The sequence below is a fragment of the Cucurbita moschata genome, unplaced genomic scaffold, assembly GCF_002738365.1.
Source record: "Cucurbita moschata cultivar Rifu unplaced genomic scaffold, Cmos_1.0 Cmo_Scf00049, whole genome shotgun sequence".
Taxonomy (NCBI): Eukaryota; Viridiplantae; Streptophyta; class Magnoliopsida; order Cucurbitales; family Cucurbitaceae; genus Cucurbita; species Cucurbita moschata.
Window position 1 is genome coordinate 464,553 of NW_019268565.1, and position 18,685 is coordinate 483,237.

An 18,685-nucleotide genomic window follows, 5' to 3' on the forward strand; every position below is an offset into this window, starting at 1 on the left:
ACACAATGCACTATAACATCAGTAATGGCTTTTTTATTTTTCCGTGTGGGATGATGACTAGGACTCTGGTTCGAATGATGTGTCAGTATTCGATTCGTCACACAATGCACTATGATATCAGTAATGGATTTTTTATTTTTTCGTGTGCAACGATGACTAGAACTCCTGTTCAAATGATGTGGCAGTATTCGATTCATCACACAATGCACTATAACATCAGTAATGCCTTTTTAATTTTTCCAGGACTCTGGTTCGAATGATGTGTCAGTATTTGATTCGTCACACAATGCACTATGATATCAGTAACGGCTTTTTTATTTTTTCGTGTGTGACGATGACTAGGACTCCCGTTCAAATGATGTGCCAGTATTCAATTCATCACACAATGCACTATAACATCAGTAACGGCTTTTTTATTTTTCCGCGTGGGATGATGACTAGGACTCTGGTTCGAATGATGTGTCAGTATTCGATTTGTCACACAATGCACTATGATATCAGTAATGGCTTTTTTATTTTTTCGTGTGCGACGATGACTAGGACTTCTGTTCAAATGATGTGGCAGTATTCGATTCGTCACACAATGCACTGTGACATCACTAATGGCTTTTTTATTTTTTCGTGTGCGGCGATGACTAGGACTCTGGTTCGAAAGATGTGTCAGTATTCAATTCGTCACACAATGCACTATGACATCAGTAATGGCTTTTTTATTTTTTCGTGTGTGACGATGACTAGGACTCCGATTCGAATGATGTGTCAGTATTCGATTCATCACACAATGCACTATGATATCAATAATGGCTTTTTTATTTTTTCGTGTGCGACGATGACTAAGACTCCGGTTCAAATGATGTGGCAGTATTCGATTCGTCACACAATGCACTGTGACATCACTAATGGCTTTTTTATTTTTTCGTGTGCGACGATGACTAGGACTCCGATTCGAATGATGTGTCAGTATTCGATTCATCACACAATGCACTATGATATCAATAATGGCTTTTTTATTTTTTCGTGTGCGACGATGACTAAGACTCCGGTTCAAATGATGTGGCAGTATTCGATTCGTCACACAATGCACTGTGACATCACTAATGGCTTTTTTATTTTTTCGTGTGCGACGATGACTAGGACTCCGATTCGAATGATGTGTCAATATTCGATTCATCACACAATGCACTATGATATCAATAATGGCTTTTTTATTTTTTCGTGTGCGACGATGACTAAGACTCCGGTTCAAATGATGTGGCAGTATTCGATTCGTCACACAATGCACTGTGACATCACTAATGGCTTTTTTATTTTTTCGTGTGCGACGATGACTAGGACTCTGGTTCGAAAGATGTGTCAGTATTCGATTCGTCACACAATGCACTATGATATCAATAAGGGCTTTTTTATTTTTTCGTGTGCGACGATGACTAGGACTCTGGTTCGAAAGATGTGGCAGTATTCGATTCGTCACACAATGCACTGTGACATCACTAATGGCTTTTTTATTTTTTCGTGTGCGACGATGACTAGGACTCTGGTTCGAATAATGTGGCAGTATCTAATTTGTCACACAATTTACTATGACATCAGTAATAGTCTATTATATTTTTTTCCCCCATATCGTTTCTTCTAATTTGGTTCTCTAAGTTACTTTTAGTTCAGTTTTGAAAGTATTTTAGTCGAATATATTAAAAGTACGTGTGATACGTAACTCCGATAATGTTAGACTTTTAGATGAACGATAAAGTTATTAATGAAGCCAAATATTGTGAGATTCATCATTTCTTTGGCCTCTTTGGAGTCGAGAAAAGTAAAATGAAATTTAGTTAGTGTAATTAGGAACGGTATGTTATTGACATACGAGAGAATCATGTTCAAGTAATAACTTATAGAATATGGATAAGGTTGGGTGGTGTCTTATCCCAGTAAGACTATTGATATGACCCATTTCGTAATTGTTACAAATGATATGATCCAAATCGTTTATGTGGAGACATGTGAGTAGGGGTATTCTATATAATAAATTTGTATAATATTTGTATTTTCTTATCTACGTACATTTTTTTTTTTTTATATCCATTCATAATCTATGAATTTAACCCTATCAAAGAAATCTACAAACCTATACCGAGATGGAGTATGTAGACTCTATCTCGAGATTCATGACTTTAACCTATTTATTTTTGTCGTGATCCCTTGTTACTATTCAATGGCAATAAGACTTCGATTTTTTCGCCTAACATGACCCCTTGGTCTTCAATTAAGTTGTTGTAAAGGTTGAGTCGTCTCATGACTCTCTCGCTACGATGACGCTTATCTGATTTTTTTAAATATATTCAACCTCTTTGAATTTGTTTCAGCATATGTGTTTAGTGTCACAATCATACTATGAAAACAATAGGTTGTGATCCCCCACACGCAGACCGACAAGGTAGTGTCCCTCAAGTTGTGCCCATCTAGCCACGTGAGGGTTGAGATAGATAAGTGTCATAATGCGATTGAAGAGGTAAATGCATCATCCATACCAAGAAGAAGAGTGTGCATTAAAGCCAAGTTGTGGCATAAGTAAGGTTGGAGAGAATGAGGCGACATAAGTGTCGAAAACAAGCTCAGAAAGGGCTGGGTAGGGCCCTAGACCATAACCTCAGAAGTTAGGATTTCGATATGAGTTTTGATGCGGCTCTAGAGTTAAGTCCGATTACATGAGAGATGAAAGCTCGAAAAATTTGGTATTAATTGGACACTCGAAAAATGCTCCACGAGGTCGTATGACCGCTCACCAAAATCATGTTTACTCTAGAAAGATTAGAAATATCTCTAAATCTACAGGGGGACGCAAGGTGTTACCTCTCAACCACCCTTGTACCTTGTGTCCTAAGTGGGCTACCATGTGGTACATATGTGTGTTACGATGTGGGTGAGCATTACAAGACAAGCGTCTTGGGTGACTTTCCTTGAAATTGATTTTTCGAGGATATTGTCAAACAACATGGGTGTGCCGACATTGCGCCCTAGCCCATGTGACGGAGATTGGTATATACACCCGCTATCCCATACGAAGTTTGTAAATGGTAGTGCATGAACACAAGAGGGTTCATGCCACGATAGAACCCTGATGGATGGATGTCTAGGATGCCCCGATGATATGATTGACATATGGCCGATCCTCGATAGTGAAGGGCATGAATTCTTCATCCATATACCGGAAGTATTGGTGATACGAAATAAGGTGTCTTAATCTTGTCATTTATTGTATTTTTTTTGTTCCATTGCATATCTTGTGTTTAGATTTGCATACTAGAGTCATTCAAGTAGTCTTGATCAAACTATTTTGTGGAGGGATCGAATCACGAGTTTAGAAACGATTTATTTTTTTATTTTTTTATTTTTTTATTTTTACTCTTGATATTGATCATGAGGTAATCCATTCCAAAACTTTCCTTTTGAGTTAATTCTTATCATTTTTGGAATTCTCTTTATTTAGATCTTGTTCTTTAGCAACGATTTGATCAAAACCCAATTTTTTTCATAACAACTAGTTTTGATTTTATTAAAAATTAAAAGAAATAATAAATAGCTGAGTAAGAACATATCAAATACAATAAATATATTTTGTTTGGTATATCTAATATATTAAATATTAACTTGAATCTTTCAAATATATTTTTTCACCCTCTATATTTAACCTATCTAATATATTAAATATTAATTTAAATACTTTCAATTAAATATATTTTTAAATCCTTAAAAAAAATCAATTAAATTGGACCTTTTGGTGTTATTTGAGCTAGTAAAGGGACCGTATGGACCTACCTATTATAAGCTTCAATGATTAATTAATTAATTAAACTCTTTAATTAATCAATTTTCATTCATTAATTATAGGTTCACTTCATTTGACCTTCACCCTAAACCTACATTTGTACTTTTATGCAATATACGACAAGTTATGTCCATTGATATAATCATTACAAGCAAGTCAATCATTCACAAATTGTTCATAATTATATCTGCGTTAAAAGTCTGTTTCTCTAATGAACAATTTGTTTATGGTCCAATTATAAACAAAATCTCTCTCGAACCAATGAGAGTGAGGCCCATTGTTCAAGTCTTGAAAGAAGTACTTGAGAGAACAACTCATCTACTTTCGTTACATGGAAACGAGTGAATTTATCTCAGATATTATGTTATCAACTCCCAAAAATGATAGGCATATTGAATCAGCTACGAGAGTCCTACAGATATTTTTCGCTAACTCGTTACGTATTGGTGTCAGTCTCACGGTTTTTAAACATGTCTGTTAGGGAGAGGTTTCCGCACCCATATAAGGAGTGTTTTGTTTCCCTCTCTAACCAATGTCGGATTTCATAATCCACCCCCTTGGAGGTTCAGCGTCCTTGATGGCACATTGTTCATTTCCACACCCTTATAAGGAATGTTTTGTTCCTCTCTTTAACCAATGTGGGATCTCATAATCCACCCCCTTGGAGGTTTAGCGTCCTTGATGGCACATTGTTCGGTGTCTGGCTCTGATATCATTTGTAATAGTCAAATCCCGCCGCTAACCGATATTGTCTGCTTTGGCCCGTTACGTATCGTCGTCAATCACACGATTTTAAAACGCATCTATTAGGGAGAGATTTTCACACCTTTATAACGAATGTTTTATTCCCCTCTCGAACCAACGTGGGATCTCATAATCCACCCCTCTTGGAGGTTCAGCGTCCTTGATGGCACATCGTTCAGTGTCTGGCTCTGATATCATTTGTAATAGTCCAATCGTACCGCTAATCGATATTGTTCGCTTTGGCTCGTTACGTATCACCGTCAACTTCAGGGTTTTAAAATGCGTTTGTTAGGGAGAGATTTTCACACCCTTATATCGAATGTTTTGTTCCCCTCACTAACCAATGTAGGATCTCATAATTCACCCCTCTTGGAGGTTCAGCGTCTTTGATGGCACATCGTTCAGTGTCTGGCTCTGATATCATTTGTAATAGTCCAATCCTACCACAAACCGATATTGTCTGCTTTGACTCGTTACGTATCGCCATCAACCTCACGGTTTTAAAACGCATCTGTTCGGGAGAGATTTTCACACCCTTCTAAGAAATGTTATGTTCCCCTCTACAACCAATGTGAAATCTGGTAGTTTGAGTGTAAAGGTAAAATTTGGTTTTTTTTTTTTTTTTTTCATTCTAAAATAAAATAATGTGAATATGAGAGAGNGTGAAATCTGGTAGTTTGAGTGTAAAGGTAAAATTTGGTTTTTTTTTTTTTTTTTTTCATTCTAAAATAAAATAATGTGAATATGAGAGAGAACCAATAGGGGGATAGCTGAATTTGTGATGGGCCAATACAATATTTATGAAGGGATTTTATGACTGGTGGGTAGGGGATCTAGGGTTTTGAATAGGCCACCCCTTTTGGATTTAAAGCTTAGCTTGGGAAGAAGAGATCATCATTCTAGATTTGAAACTAAAAAAGTGGCCATCCTTATTTTATTTATTTATTTATTTATTTTCCCTATTATTTATTAATAAGCTAAACTAATAAAAGAAAATACCCGTCTAAAATATTCTTAAACCTTCAAAAAATTTAATACCCTTAAATTTGTTTGAGTTGTTATAATGGTATTAGAGCCGAGCGACGACGTTGGGCCTCAAGGAAGGTAAGTTGTGAGATCCCACATCGGTTGGAGAGTGGAATGAAACATTCCTTATAAGTGTTTGAAAATGTAAGACTAACGGCGATAAGTAATTGACCAAAACGGACGACATTGGGCCCCAAAGGGGGTGAGTTGTGAGATCCTACATTGGTTGGAGAGTGGAACGAAACATTTACAAGTGTTTGGAACTGTAAGACTGACGACAATATGTAATGGGCCAAAACGGGTGACAGTGGACCCCAAGGGGGGTGAGTTGTGAGATCCCACATTGGTTGGAGAGTGTTTGGAACTGTAAGACTGACGGTCATAAGTAATGAGCCAAAACCGACAATATTTGCTGAGATTGGGCTCTTACATAGGGTAAGTTACCAATTGAGATACTCTAAAACTTGAATAAACAAATTTTTTTAACAACATTAGGAAATGAGAGGACTACATCATCAAGTTTTGAAATGACAACAATAGAATATTAAAGGACCGAATCATCGACATATTAGATGATAAAATGTATCTTATTCAATAAGTTATACTTAAACTGATATAATAGTTACAACGTAGGCTTCGTTGAACAAGAAAACACTTATGGGTTCAATTTAGGAGTGTTTAAAAAGCTTGATAACCCAAAAAATCTGACCAACCAACTTAACTCATACAATTTGGGTTCGATCATGAACTTATTTAGGTTGGTTGGGTTCAAATAAATAAAAACTTTATGTATTGGGTTGATTCATTAATTCCCCTAGGATTCCATTTTTCATATGGATGCTATGAGCTAAAAGAGCTAGTAAGCTATCTCGCTAAACGAAAGGAAAAGGCATGTACGGGTTGACCTCGTTATAAGGGGTGGGGACTAGCTAGAGAAGGTCAGTCGGACTCGGTTAGGACCCTTGATCCGGTTCAGCTAGGTTCTTCCATGCGAGAATGTATGCGTATCGGTATCCTTTTCAGGACCGGTTGCTTCCTCTTTTTGTTTATATGTTTGGAGAAACCTACGAAACCCGCCTTTCTTACCCAGTGTGATTCAATCTTTCGGCTCAAACTTTCCTATCGTCCGATGGAAAAGGTAAGAGTACGACTACCTTTTCCTTTTCCTGTCCGAGCCAAGGGATCATTCAGTTTCTACCAAAAAGTTCAAACTAAATTGGGTTGAAGAGAACTAATCTGAATTTATTATTAATTTTCAAATAAACATGGTTGTTTACTATACAATTATATATACATATACTTATTTTATTTTTATTGAATTTCATACTTATTTTTTATTATTTATTCTCTAACTAACTTTTAAAATAATTTTTAACTATTTGGAAAGTAATTTTTCAAAATATATATTGAAAATGAGTGGTTCCAAAATAAATAAATAGTTATTTTACAAATTAACATTTTACTTTTATCGAAAAACAAAATGCTCAATAAATGACTTGAACAAATCGAACCAACCCAACCCAAAAAATTTATGATTTGGTTAGATTCATTATTTAAGAATTGTTTGTGTTGAAAAAATTTACAACCAGAACAATTGGGTTAAGTCTAAAAATTGTCTCAAATTGATCCGACTGACGATAAATTAGGGGTGTACATCTAACTCAACAACTCTACAACCCAGACCAACCCAACCCGAATTATAGGGGTTGGGTTGGGTTGGATTAGTCTTTTGGGTTGGGTTGTTTTTCTGAACCCGAAGTGACTCGGTTCGGTTTTCGGTTCATAGGATAAAAAACTTGGGTTGACCTGAAACTGAATAAAACTTATAAATAACATTGAGAACTCTCTAATGTGTAAAGGTCTATCAGAGTGACAACCCGGGTTTACTAGAATACTTCATGCTCGGATTTGACTCAAGCCGAAATCATCCTTTTATTACTTTGTTTTATAATTTTTTAATTTCATAATCTATCCTTGAGTTAGACTAACCAATTATTGTTAAATAATGTTGAAATGTAACAATTTTTTTTTATTGTTGTCATGAATTTGTTTTTTCTTTTAATAATTATATATTGATTTGTATTTATTTGAAAATTTTTAATATTTCTTATCTAAGATTATATCGAATAATTATGAATTGTGAATGAGTAAAAAAAATTTAAAATTACTTTGTTGGTTTATTTTATAATTTTTTAATTTCATGATCTATCCTTATATTTTGACTAACCAATTTTTGTTAATTAACGCTGAGATTTTACAATTTTTTTTATTGTTGTCATGAATTTGTTTTTTTTTTTTAATAATTATAAATTGATTTGTATTTATTTGAAAACTTTTAATATTTTTTAGGATTACATTGAATAATTACGAGGGTGAATAAGTAAAAAAATTTAAAAATTACTTTGTTGCTTTTATAATTTTTTTAATTTCATAATTTATCCTTGTATTAAAAAAAAAACTTAAAAAAGTTAGCAACTGAGAACCCAACTCGAAGATAGAGGGTTGAGTTGGGTTGGGTTGTGAAAATTTTCGAGTCAGGTTGGGTTACCAATCCAACCAACCTGAACTTTTGGATTGGGTCAAAAAAATCTTCCAACTCAACCCAACCCGGACCATGTACACCCCTAGTATAAATACCCTTTTATCCAATTTGGTATAAACTATAGAGGAAGAAACTTTCCATTTATAAAGAAAGTGGAAAAGAATTGTTTGTAGGAGTTGTTTTAGGTTGTGGGCATTATGAAGTATATCCAAAAGCATTGAAGATTCTAGAGAGTGAAAAGATAAACCCTAATTCTTTCTTCTTGGCCTCTACTTTTCATAGAGATTTGACCCTTTTTTTGGGTTGAATTTTGAAAGAAGATTGTGTCATTGATCCCAATATTTGAAACAACAAAGTCCCATATGAAATAGATATCAAAAAAGAAGAAGAAAAGGTATCTCTTAAGCAACACATGATATTCAAAGTGATGTTCATAAGGTTCCCCAATAACCAAAAGCTATGTGTTTGATACTCTCCCAAATAGAAGCTTATTGGACACAAAAGCCAATTAGGTGTTGTAAATATTGCTTTTTTAGTGTGTTTTTGCCATTCAAACTCTCATCTCTATGCCCACTTTCTTTTCATAACTTTTAAAGCTTTTTATGCTTTATGGGTTCTTCTCTTCAAAGTACACACAAACAGGCCCCTACTTGCTAACACCACAAACTAAATGGAGAGCTTGCCATGGGAAAGTTTGGTGACAAGATTGGCTTTTCACATGTGGGTACCAAACATTGTTCTCTAGGTGCTTTTTCGAAAAAGAAATTAGGGTTTTTTGATCCCGAGTTGAATTTGAGATATCAGTAGTGCGGGATTAAGTTGACATGCTTTTCAAAGTCGTTGAATACTGTTACGTTTTGTGTCTTCTCTTTGTTAAGTATTGAATTGTTTGCTAAATAATCTCGAGACTTCGAGGGATGTTTGTGTGCTGACACTTTGTTTTTGTGAGATCTCAGGAACAAAGCGTTCCTTATAAGGGTGTGGAAACCTCTCCCTAGTAGACATGTTTTAAAACCCTTGAGGGGAAACCGGAAAGGAAAAAACTCAAAGAGGACAATATCTGATAGCAGTGGGCTTGGGCTGTTACAAATGGTATCAGAGCTAGACACCGGGTGATGTGCCAGCAAGGAGGTTGAGTCCCGAAGGGGATGGACATGAGACGATGTGCTAGCAAGGACGCTGGGCCCCGAAGGGAGTGGATTGTGGGTCTCACATCGATGGGAGAAGAGAATGAGTGCTAGCAAAGACACAAGGCCCCAAATAGAGGTGTTTTGTGAGATCTCACATTGGTTGGGGAGGAGAACGAAACATTCTTTATATAAGGGTATAGAAATCTCTCCTTAAGAAACGCGTTTTAAAAACCTTGAGAAGAAGCTCGAAGGGGAAAAACCTTAAGAGAACAATATCGGCTAGCAGTGGGCTTTGGTCGTTATAGTGAGATTGAAGTGTAACGAGCTAAAACAGACAATATCTACTAACAATAGCTTTGGGCATATGAATCTTTAAAAGTTTAGATCCACTGTTTCATAACTATTTGATTTTTACCTTTAGAAAACCAAGCTTATAAATGCTATTTCGACTTATAGACTTCGTTATCTATCATAAATCGATTTGAAAAAAATACAAATTGGTCGTAGTGAAGTTTGAGAAGCTACTCCTTCATGTCGAGGTTGTTAAGATGGGGATATCATAATAGTTTGATAAAGGCAGAAGTCGGAGCCATATCTCTATCAAGCGTGTCAATTGAAAGATAAGAAACTTGACATCTTAGTGCCGTGATTAGTTGACCGTTTCATCCGTGCCCTTAACATAAAAGAGGACTTTTTTAGGTAGGTATGCTCTAGTAAAAGAAAATTCAGATACAATCTAAGAGAATCATCAGGCCCACTAGGACTTCGGTACAACCTAGTCTCCTAGTGAAAACAACAATGTAGAATTTCCTGTAATGGGTGAAAGTCTGACTTCCTAAAAAAAAACTTCAAAATCGACTAAGAATCCAAAAAAAAATCGAACAAATATCAAAACTATAGTAAAGAAACGGTAAGAACACAAGTACACTTTTCAAGAATGAAACTAGAAACGAAATTGTCATCACATAGAGCCGTGTAAACTAGACAGAAACTGTATTGTTGTTCCTATTTGTATTGTTTTGATTATTACGTAGAACGATTCAAATCGTTCTTTCCACCGTAATAAATCACTCGATCATATGGGTTTTATGAGCTACTTTTCAAAGAATTCCCAAACGATTTTAATATGCACTACCTTGTGTTTTAGATGGTGATGGTAAGGTTGAAAGATAATTGTAGACACTCGCATGATGGTTACAAAAAGCAACCATTTTGAGGAGTTCTCTAGTAACTCAACCACCCTCGTGGGCCAAGAGTCCAACTTTCCACACAAAAGAATAATGTTGGGGCAACTGAAATTGAAATTAGAATCAATGCCATCCAATCAAACAATGGAATCAATTTTTTTTTTTTTTTTTTTTTTTTTTTGTTTGTAATATTCACACTCCACCACCAATTTGGTAAATTGTGAGATCTCATATCAGTTTGAGAAGGAAACGAAGTCTTTTTTTAAAAGGGTATGGAAACCTCTCTCTGTTTTAAAATCTTGAGGGGAAGCCTGGTAGGGAAAGTCCAAAGAAGATAATATCGGCTTGCGGTGGGTTTGGACACTAAACACAAATTTGTGAGATCCCACATCGGTTGTAGAAGGGAACGAAGCTTTTTTTTTTTTTTTTTTGTTAGGGTGTGGAAACCTCTCCCTAGCATACGCGTTTTAAAACCTTGAGGGGAAGCTCGGAAGGGAAAGCCCAAAGAAGACAATATCTGCTAGCGGTGGGCTTAGACACCAAACACAAAATTGTGAGATCCCACATCGGTTAGAGAATGGAACGAAGCATTCTTTAAAAGGGTGTAAACCTCTCCCTAGCCGACACAGTTCAAGACCTTGAGGGGAAGCCTGAAAAGGAAAACCCAAAGAAGACAATATCTGTCAGCAGTGGGCTTGAGCACCAAACACAAATTTATGAGATCTCACGTCGGTTGGAGAGAGGAACGAAGCATTTTTTATAAGGGTGTGAAAACCTCTCTCTAGCCGACATGGTTTAAGACCTTGAGGGGAAGCTCGAAAAGGAAAACCCAAAGAAGACAATATCTGTCCGTTGTGGGCATGAGCACCAAACAAAAATTTGTAAGATCCCACCTCGGTTAGTGAGGGGAACGAAGCATTTTTTACAAGGGTGTGGAAACCTCTCCCTAGCATACTCGTTTTAAATCTTGAGGGGAAGTCCAAAGAAGACAATATCTGCTAGCAATGGATTTGGGCACCAAACACAAAATTGTGAGATCCCACATCAGTTGGAGAGAGGAGCGAAACATTCTTTATAAGGATGTGAAAACCTCTCCCTAGCAGACCCGTTTTAAAACTTTGAAAGGAAGCCCGAAAGGAAAAGCCCAAAAAAGACAATATCTGCTAGCGGTGGGCTTTGGAACCAAACACAAAATTGTGAGATCCCACATCAGTTGGAGAAAGGAACGAAGCATTCTTTATAAGGGTGTGGAAACCTCTTCCTAGCAGACACGTTTTAAAATCTTAAGGGGAAGCCTGAAAAGAAAAGCCGAAAAGACAATATCTGGTAACGGTGGACTTGGACGGTTATACATACCCTAGAGTCCTTTTACTAAGCCTCTTGTTCCTCTCTTTTCAAATCTTTCTTTATCTTCCTTTTCTTGGGCCACTACACGCCCTTATGAAGATCACATGTCCATGGCCCCACCCCTAAACAATCCCTCTCTCTCATAACCTCCATTACAAGTTTGACAATGAAGCCATATACCTTTTAAATCCACAAAAAAAGATAATGAATTATCACATGGAAGTAAATTCAGCTTTCTTTTTGTATATTGGACTGACCAAAAGCCTTGTTCTTGCCGATGCTGATGCTGATGCTGATGCTGATGCTGCTGCTATGAACTCAAGTGTATATGTAGACATACCTTTCATCTTTCTCTTTCAAACACTTGTTCTTCTGCACCCAAAAACAACTTCTGTCACTCATTGAGTCAAAGAAAACATAAAATCAAAGTCTAGATGCAGTTGAATTTGAACGCAATTTCACTTTGGTGGTCCTGCCTTGAAGGGCACTTTTGAAAATTATAATCTAAATCATTAAATGCACCTCTAACTTAAACAACTTCGCTCTAATCGAATCACTATTTGAAACGACATTGAATCGAGAGACTTAGGAACAGTAGTAAAAATCGACGTATGAAGCTTTCGAAAATGTTTGTTTGTCAGCATTCAACACATTCATCATCATGCTTATTCTGTTTACTTTTCTTAAGAACTGTGACGGATTGAGCTAGTTCATGTGCACCGGTACGAATCTTGACTGTACAACGTTACAAAAAATCGGAAGCGGAGTTCGTAAGACGTCTTGACCAGAATTCACATGTCAATGTAAATTTTAGACAAAAATGGATGATCATATGCAAAGATCATGATGAATATGTAAAAACTTCATGGAAATTATGCAGAATAAATGTATAACACGTTGGTGAGGGCTGTCAAAACATAATGTATACTCTTATGAAGAAAAACTGGAGTGGGTCCCAGTAATCTGACTCCCCAGACACTCAGCTTGAAGAAGCATGAAACTTAGTAGGGGCCAGCCCGCCATTCACTCTGCAGTAGGGAAATTGAGTTCAGATTGTACAATATATGTATATAGCAGACAAACTGTCCAATTAGTGTAACGGCCCAAGCCCACCGCTAGCAGATACTGTTTTCTTTGGGCTTTCCCTCAAGGTTTTTAAAACGCGTATGCTCGAGAGAGGTTTTCAGACCCTTATAAAGAGTGTTTCGTTCTCCCTCCCAACCGATGTGGGATTCCACAATCCACCTCATTTTAGAGCCCAGCGTCCTCATTGGCACTCGTTCATTTCTTCAATCGATGTGGAACCCCCAAATACACCCCCCCCCCCCNCCCCCCCCCCCCCCTCGGGGTCCAGCGTCCTTGCTGGCACACCATCTCGTGTCCACCCCTTTCAAGACTCAACCTCCTCGCTGGTACATCGCCCAGTGTTTGGCTCTGATACCATTTGTAACAACTTAAACCCACCGCTAGCAGATATTGTCCTCTTTGGGCTTTCTCTTTCGGAATTCCCATCAAGGTTTTTAAAACGCATCTGCTAGGGAGAGATTTCCATACCCTTATAAAAGGTGTTTCGTTCTCCTCTCCAACTGATGTGGGACCCTCCAAATCCACCCCCCTTCGAAATCCAACGTCCTTGCTAGCACACCACCTCATGTCCACCCTCTTTCAAGGCTCAGCCTCCTCGTTGACAAATCGCCCAGTGTCCGACTCTAATACCATTTGTAACAACTTAAGCCCACCACTAGCATATATTGTCCTCTTTGAGTTTTCCCTTCCGTCCTTCCCCTCCAGGTTTTTAAAACGCGTATTGCTAGGGAGAGGTTTCCACACCCTCATAAAGGGTATTTCGTTCTCCTCCCCAACCGATGTGGGATCTCACAATTACAGTATTTTGCAGTCGCATTCAACGTGTAAAGAAGACAAACAGTGAATTTACGCCGTGATTGGTTATAGCATAACATAAAATCTTTGCTTCAAGTAGTAACAAACACCACCCTGCACCTTCCACAATTAATGGTCAAGGTGAATTCTGTTTCAAGAAAAATTTGGTTGAGTACTATTTCCAGAAAGTACCACTAACTAAGTGTTTGACTATGCCGCCCAAGAACTTCTTTAAATTCCCTTTCATTCCACTCCATCCCTTAGGCTCCTCTATACCTCTCCCTTAGCTCTCTCTCTCTCTCTCTCTCTCTCTCTCTCTCTCAAGGAAAGATGAGGGTACCAACATCTGGCTTCATCAAAAAAAGTATTATTGTTCTCAAGTTATACATAATTCTATATATCAGTTGCATACCTGACAGCAGGAACCACCTATATGCAGCCTCAATAATTCCACCTCATTTTGGGTCCTCTGATATATCAACGTATGCCCTGCAAACACTGGAATTGGATGGATACCTCAGCTTTGAAAATAATCATCAAGCAGCAACAGATTTTGGAAAAAGATACCATTTACTACCGTTAGCTGTGTTACATCCAAGCTCTGTCTCCGATATATCGCGCACGATAAACCATATTTTCAGAATGGGATATGTGTCGGAGTTGACCGTTGCAGCTAGAGGCCATGGACATTCCATCCAAGGTCAAGCTCAAGCCTATAATGGTGTAGTTATCAGTATGGAATCATTTCAAGGGCCAGAAATGAAAATAAATGCAGGGGATTTACCTTATGTGGATGTTTCAGCTGGAGAGCTGTGGATAAATATCCTGCATGAAACTCTTAAACTGGGGCTGGCACCAAAATCTTGGACTGATTACCTGCATCTTACTGTTGGAGGCACCTTGTCAAATGCTGGCATTAGTGGGCAGGCTTTCAGGCATGGACCCCAGATCAGCAACGTTTATCAGCTGGAAGTTGTAACAGGTACCTCCATACTGTTCATCAGAACAGTGTCACTTGATATTACAACATATCATGTAATATCACTTGTCATTCCACAAAGAAGCAACTTTTTTTCCTGGCATGATGTGTTGAGGATTATTGGGAGTGAGTCCCACGTTGGTTAATTTAGTGGAAGATCATGGGTTTATAGGTGAAGAATATTATCTCCATTGGTATGAGGCCTTTTGGGGAAGCCCAAAGCAAAGCCATGAGAGTTTATGCTCAAAGTGAACAATATTATACCATTGTAGAGAGTCGTGATTACTAACATGGTATCAGAGTCATGCCCTAAACTTAACCATGTCAATAGAATCCTCAAATATCGAACAAAGAATTGTGAGCCTAGAAGGTGTAGCTAAAAGTGACTAAAGTGTCGAACAAAGGGTGTACTTTGTTCGAGGGCTCCAGAGAAAGGAGTCGAGTCTCGATTAAGGGGAGGCCCTTGAGGCTTATAGTGTACTTTGTTCGAGGGGAGGATTGTTGAGGATTATCGGGACTGAGTCCCACATTGGTTAATTTAGTGGAAGATCATGGGTTTATAAGTGAGGAATACTATCTCCATTGGTACGAGGCCTTTTGGGGAAGCCCAAAGCAAAGCCACAAGAGCTTATGCTCAAAGTGGACAATATCATACCGTTGTGGAGAGTCGTGATTCCTAACATGTTGTTCTTAATAAAACGTTTAAGAGCATTGCTGCAATTAAATGCATTTCAATGCTTTTTTGACAAAAAAGCTGTAAAACCTGATATCTGAAACCTTTGCAGGAAAAGGAGAGGTGGTTGCCTGTTCAGAGAATCAAAATGCAGAGCTTTTCCATGCTGTTCTTGGCGGACTTGGACAGTTTGGCATCATAACAAGCGCAAGAATTTCTTTGGAAAAGGCACCAAAAATGGTAAGAGCATATACCGTTTCGTTACGCCGAGGTACCGAAATTTTCAAGTGATGCTTCGTTTGATACACAACTCATCATTTTTTACAGGTAAAATGGATAAGAATGTTGTACTCAGACTTCTCCAAATTTACAAGAGACCAAGAGTATCTGATATCATCCATGGATCAATTTGATTATATTGAAGGATTTGTAGTTATAAACAGAACTGGTCTCCTAAATAACTGGAGATCTTCCTTTAATCCCAAAGAACCACTACAAGCTAGCAAATTCAATTCAGATGGAAAAATTTTCTACTGCTTGGAAATAGCCAAGTACTTCAACCTAGATGAAATTGACTTCATGAACAAGGTGAGGAGTTATCAGAAATCATACCATCTAAGAACAAAAGACAACAAACAACAAAAGCAATCCCATATGTTAACTTCTCTTTCTTATAATGCAGAAAGTTGAAAGGTTATTGACAGGATTGAGCTATATTCCATCAACTCTCTTCACATCAGAAGTTACTTACGTCGATTTCCTGGACCGTGTACACGTTTCAGAGAACAAGCTACGAGCAAAAGGTTTATGGGAAATTCCTCATCCATGGCTAAATCTACTGATTCCCAGAAGCCAAATACATGATTTTGCTCAAGAAGTGTTTGGAAAAATCCTCAAGGATACTAGCAATGGTCCTATCATAATCTACCCCGTTAACAAATCCAAGTAATTATCTCATGACTTGCTCGTTATATCCCTGGTTAGGAATCACGACTCTCCACAATGGTATGATATTGTCCACTTTGAGTATAAGTTCTCCTGGCTTTGCTTTGGACTTCCCTAAAAGGCCTCATACCAATGGAGAGAGTATTCTTTGTTTATAAACCCATGATCATTCACCAAATTAGTTGATGTGGGACTTTCATCATCCAACACCTCCCCTCGAACAAAGTGCGCCTCCCCTTAATCAAGGCTCGATTCCTTTAGAGTCTTATTCATTTTTTACTGCCTTCGAGGAGGCTTGACTCCTTTTCTTTTGGAGTCCTTTGTTCGATATTTGAGGATTTACCAATTTATTCGCACAACTAAGTTTAGGGCATGGCTCTGATATCATGTTAGATGAACACGACTCTCCACAATGGTATGATATTGTCCACTTTGAGCATAAGCTCTCATGGCTTTGCTTGGGCTTCCCCAAAAGGCCTCACTCCAATGGAGAGAGTATCCTTTGTTTATAAACCCATGATCATTCCCTAAATTAGCCGATGTGGGACTTTCATCATCCAACACCTCCCCTCGAACAAAGGGCGCCTCCCCTTAATCAAGGCTCGACTCCTTTGGAGTCTTAGTCATTTTTTACTGCCTTCGAGGAGGTTTGACTCCTTTTCTTTTGGAGTCCTTTGTTCAATATTTGAGGATTTACCAATCTATTGGCACGACTAAGTTTAGGGCATGGCTCTGATACCATGTTAGATGAACACGACTCTCCATAATGGTATGATATTGTCCACTTTGAGCATAAGCTCTCATGGCTTTACTTCGGGCTTCCCCAAAAGGCCTCATACCAATGGAGATAGTATTCCTCACTTATAAACCCATGATCTTCCACTAAATTAACCAACGTGGGACTCACTCCCAATAATCCTCAACATCCCTATGTCCTTATTCTCATTCTACATCGACTTTCATTCGTTCAGGTGGAATAATAAAACATCGTTCGTCACGCCAGATGAAGATATTTTCTACTTGGTGGCGTTCTTATCTTCTGCAGTTCCATCTTCCATAGGAACAGATGGGTTAGAACACATTTTAGAACAAAATCAAAGAATTTTGGATTACTGTATTGAGTACCTCCCTGGTGTTAAGCAATATCTCCCCCACTACAACTCCCAAGAAGAATGGAGATCTCACTTTGGGCCCAAGTGGCAGACTATCTTGCAGAGGAAATCTATGTATGATCCTTTGGCAATTCTTGCTCCTGGTCAGAGGATATTCCAAAAGGGTATTCCCTTCTTATGATAGTTGTATTTGAATAAGCAACACATAAACAAGTTCCTTGAAGAATGTGAAAGCTATGATGATAAAACTGTAAATTAATGAGAAATCACATTATGTTGTTAGGGATCTTATCAATTATCAGAAAAATAGCACAAGTCATTCTGGTGAGCTTTCTTGAGAACTCTTAGAGCGTAACAAAACACACAAATATCGTATTGACTTGGAAACTTTTAAACACTGCCCTATTGAATGTGTTGGATGATGAAAGAACCACATCGGCTAATTTAGGGAATGATCATGGGTTTACAAACAAAGAATACTCTCTCCATTGGTATGAGGCCTTTTAGGGAAGCCAAGAGCAAAGTCATGAGAGCTTATGCTCAAAGTGGACAATATCATACCATTGTGGAGAGTCGTGTTCGTCTAACATGGTATTAGAGTCATGCCTTAAACTTAGTCGTGCCAATAAATTGGTAAATCCTCAAATATCGAACAAAGGACTCCAAAAGAAAAGGAGTCAAGCCTCCTCGAAAGCAGTCAAAAATGACTAAGACTCCAAGGGAGTCGAGCCTCGATTAAGGGGAGGCACACTTTATTCGAGGGGAGGTGTTGGATAATGAAAGTCCCACATCGGCTAATTTAGGGAATGATCATGGGTTTATAAACAAAGAATACTCTCTCCATTGGTATGAGGCCTTTTAGGGAAGCTCAAAGCAAAGCCATGAGAGCTTATGCCTAAAGTGGACAATATCAAACCATTGTGGAGAGTCGTGTTCATCTAACAGAATGTAGTGGGGACAGTCATCCTCCTTCTGTATTCTTCTGTATAGATACATATGTTTATATGCTACATGTACCATTGAGCTGGTTTAATATAAAAAAAAAAAAAAAAAAAAAAAAAAAAACTTCTGCTTATACATGTGTGCAATGTTACACTTGTGTGTATCTACATACGCATTGCAGAAAAGTATATCTATGATTCAGAAGTATCACCACCCTAAAGGAGGTCCAGATTTACAAATGTCACCTTCCTCTCTACATAAAACTACATGAACCATAGACCCCGGTTGAATGCTATAAAGGTGGGGGAACAAGAGTCGTGATGGTAGGAAAGAGAAATGACTAAAAGAAACCAA

The 18,685-nt window shown here is 37.8% G+C and overlaps 1 protein-coding gene and 1 long non-coding RNA gene across 2 annotated transcripts; one reads left to right on the forward strand and one right to left on the reverse strand.

The window, feature by feature from the left end:
• Window positions 1–11,841: 11,841 nt before the first annotated feature.
• Window positions 11,842–14,593, reverse strand: LOC111435448. Its single transcript, XR_002709074.1, has 5 exons — window positions 14,465–14,593; window positions 14,258–14,393; window positions 14,093–14,178; window positions 12,728–12,827; window positions 11,842–12,171 (listed from the first exon to the last, which is right to left on the reverse strand). It is a non-coding gene; the product is annotated as an uncharacterized LOC111435448 (long non-coding RNA).
• LOC111435447 (cytokinin dehydrogenase 1-like) lies at window positions 13,668–17,612 on the forward strand. Its single transcript, XM_023072822.1, has 5 exons — window positions 13,668–14,662; window positions 15,445–15,572; window positions 15,660–15,920; window positions 16,015–16,277; window positions 17,249–17,612. Exons 1-5 carry the CDS (start codon window positions 14,011–14,013, stop codon window positions 17,568–17,570), a joined length of 1,626 nt encoding a protein of 541 aa, XP_022928590.1. The 5' UTR covers window positions 13,668–14,010; the 3' UTR covers window positions 17,571–17,612.
• The last annotated feature ends 1,073 nt before the right edge of the window (window positions 17,613–18,685 follow it).

Bases quoted from the DNA above. Each gene is read 5' to 3' on its own strand.
- LOC111435447 (XM_023072822.1), top strand. From the start codon at position 14,011: ATGAGGGTACCAACATCTGGCTTCATCAAAAAAAGTATTATTGTTCTC. The intron at 15,573-15,659 runs GTAAGAGCATAT...CATTTTTTACAG, and splicing joins TGGAAAAGGCACCAAAAATG to GTAAAATGGATAAGAATGTT. The intron at 16,278-17,248 runs GTAATTATCTCA...TCATTCGTTCAG, and splicing joins TACCCCGTTAACAAATCCAA to GTGGAATAATAAAACATCGT.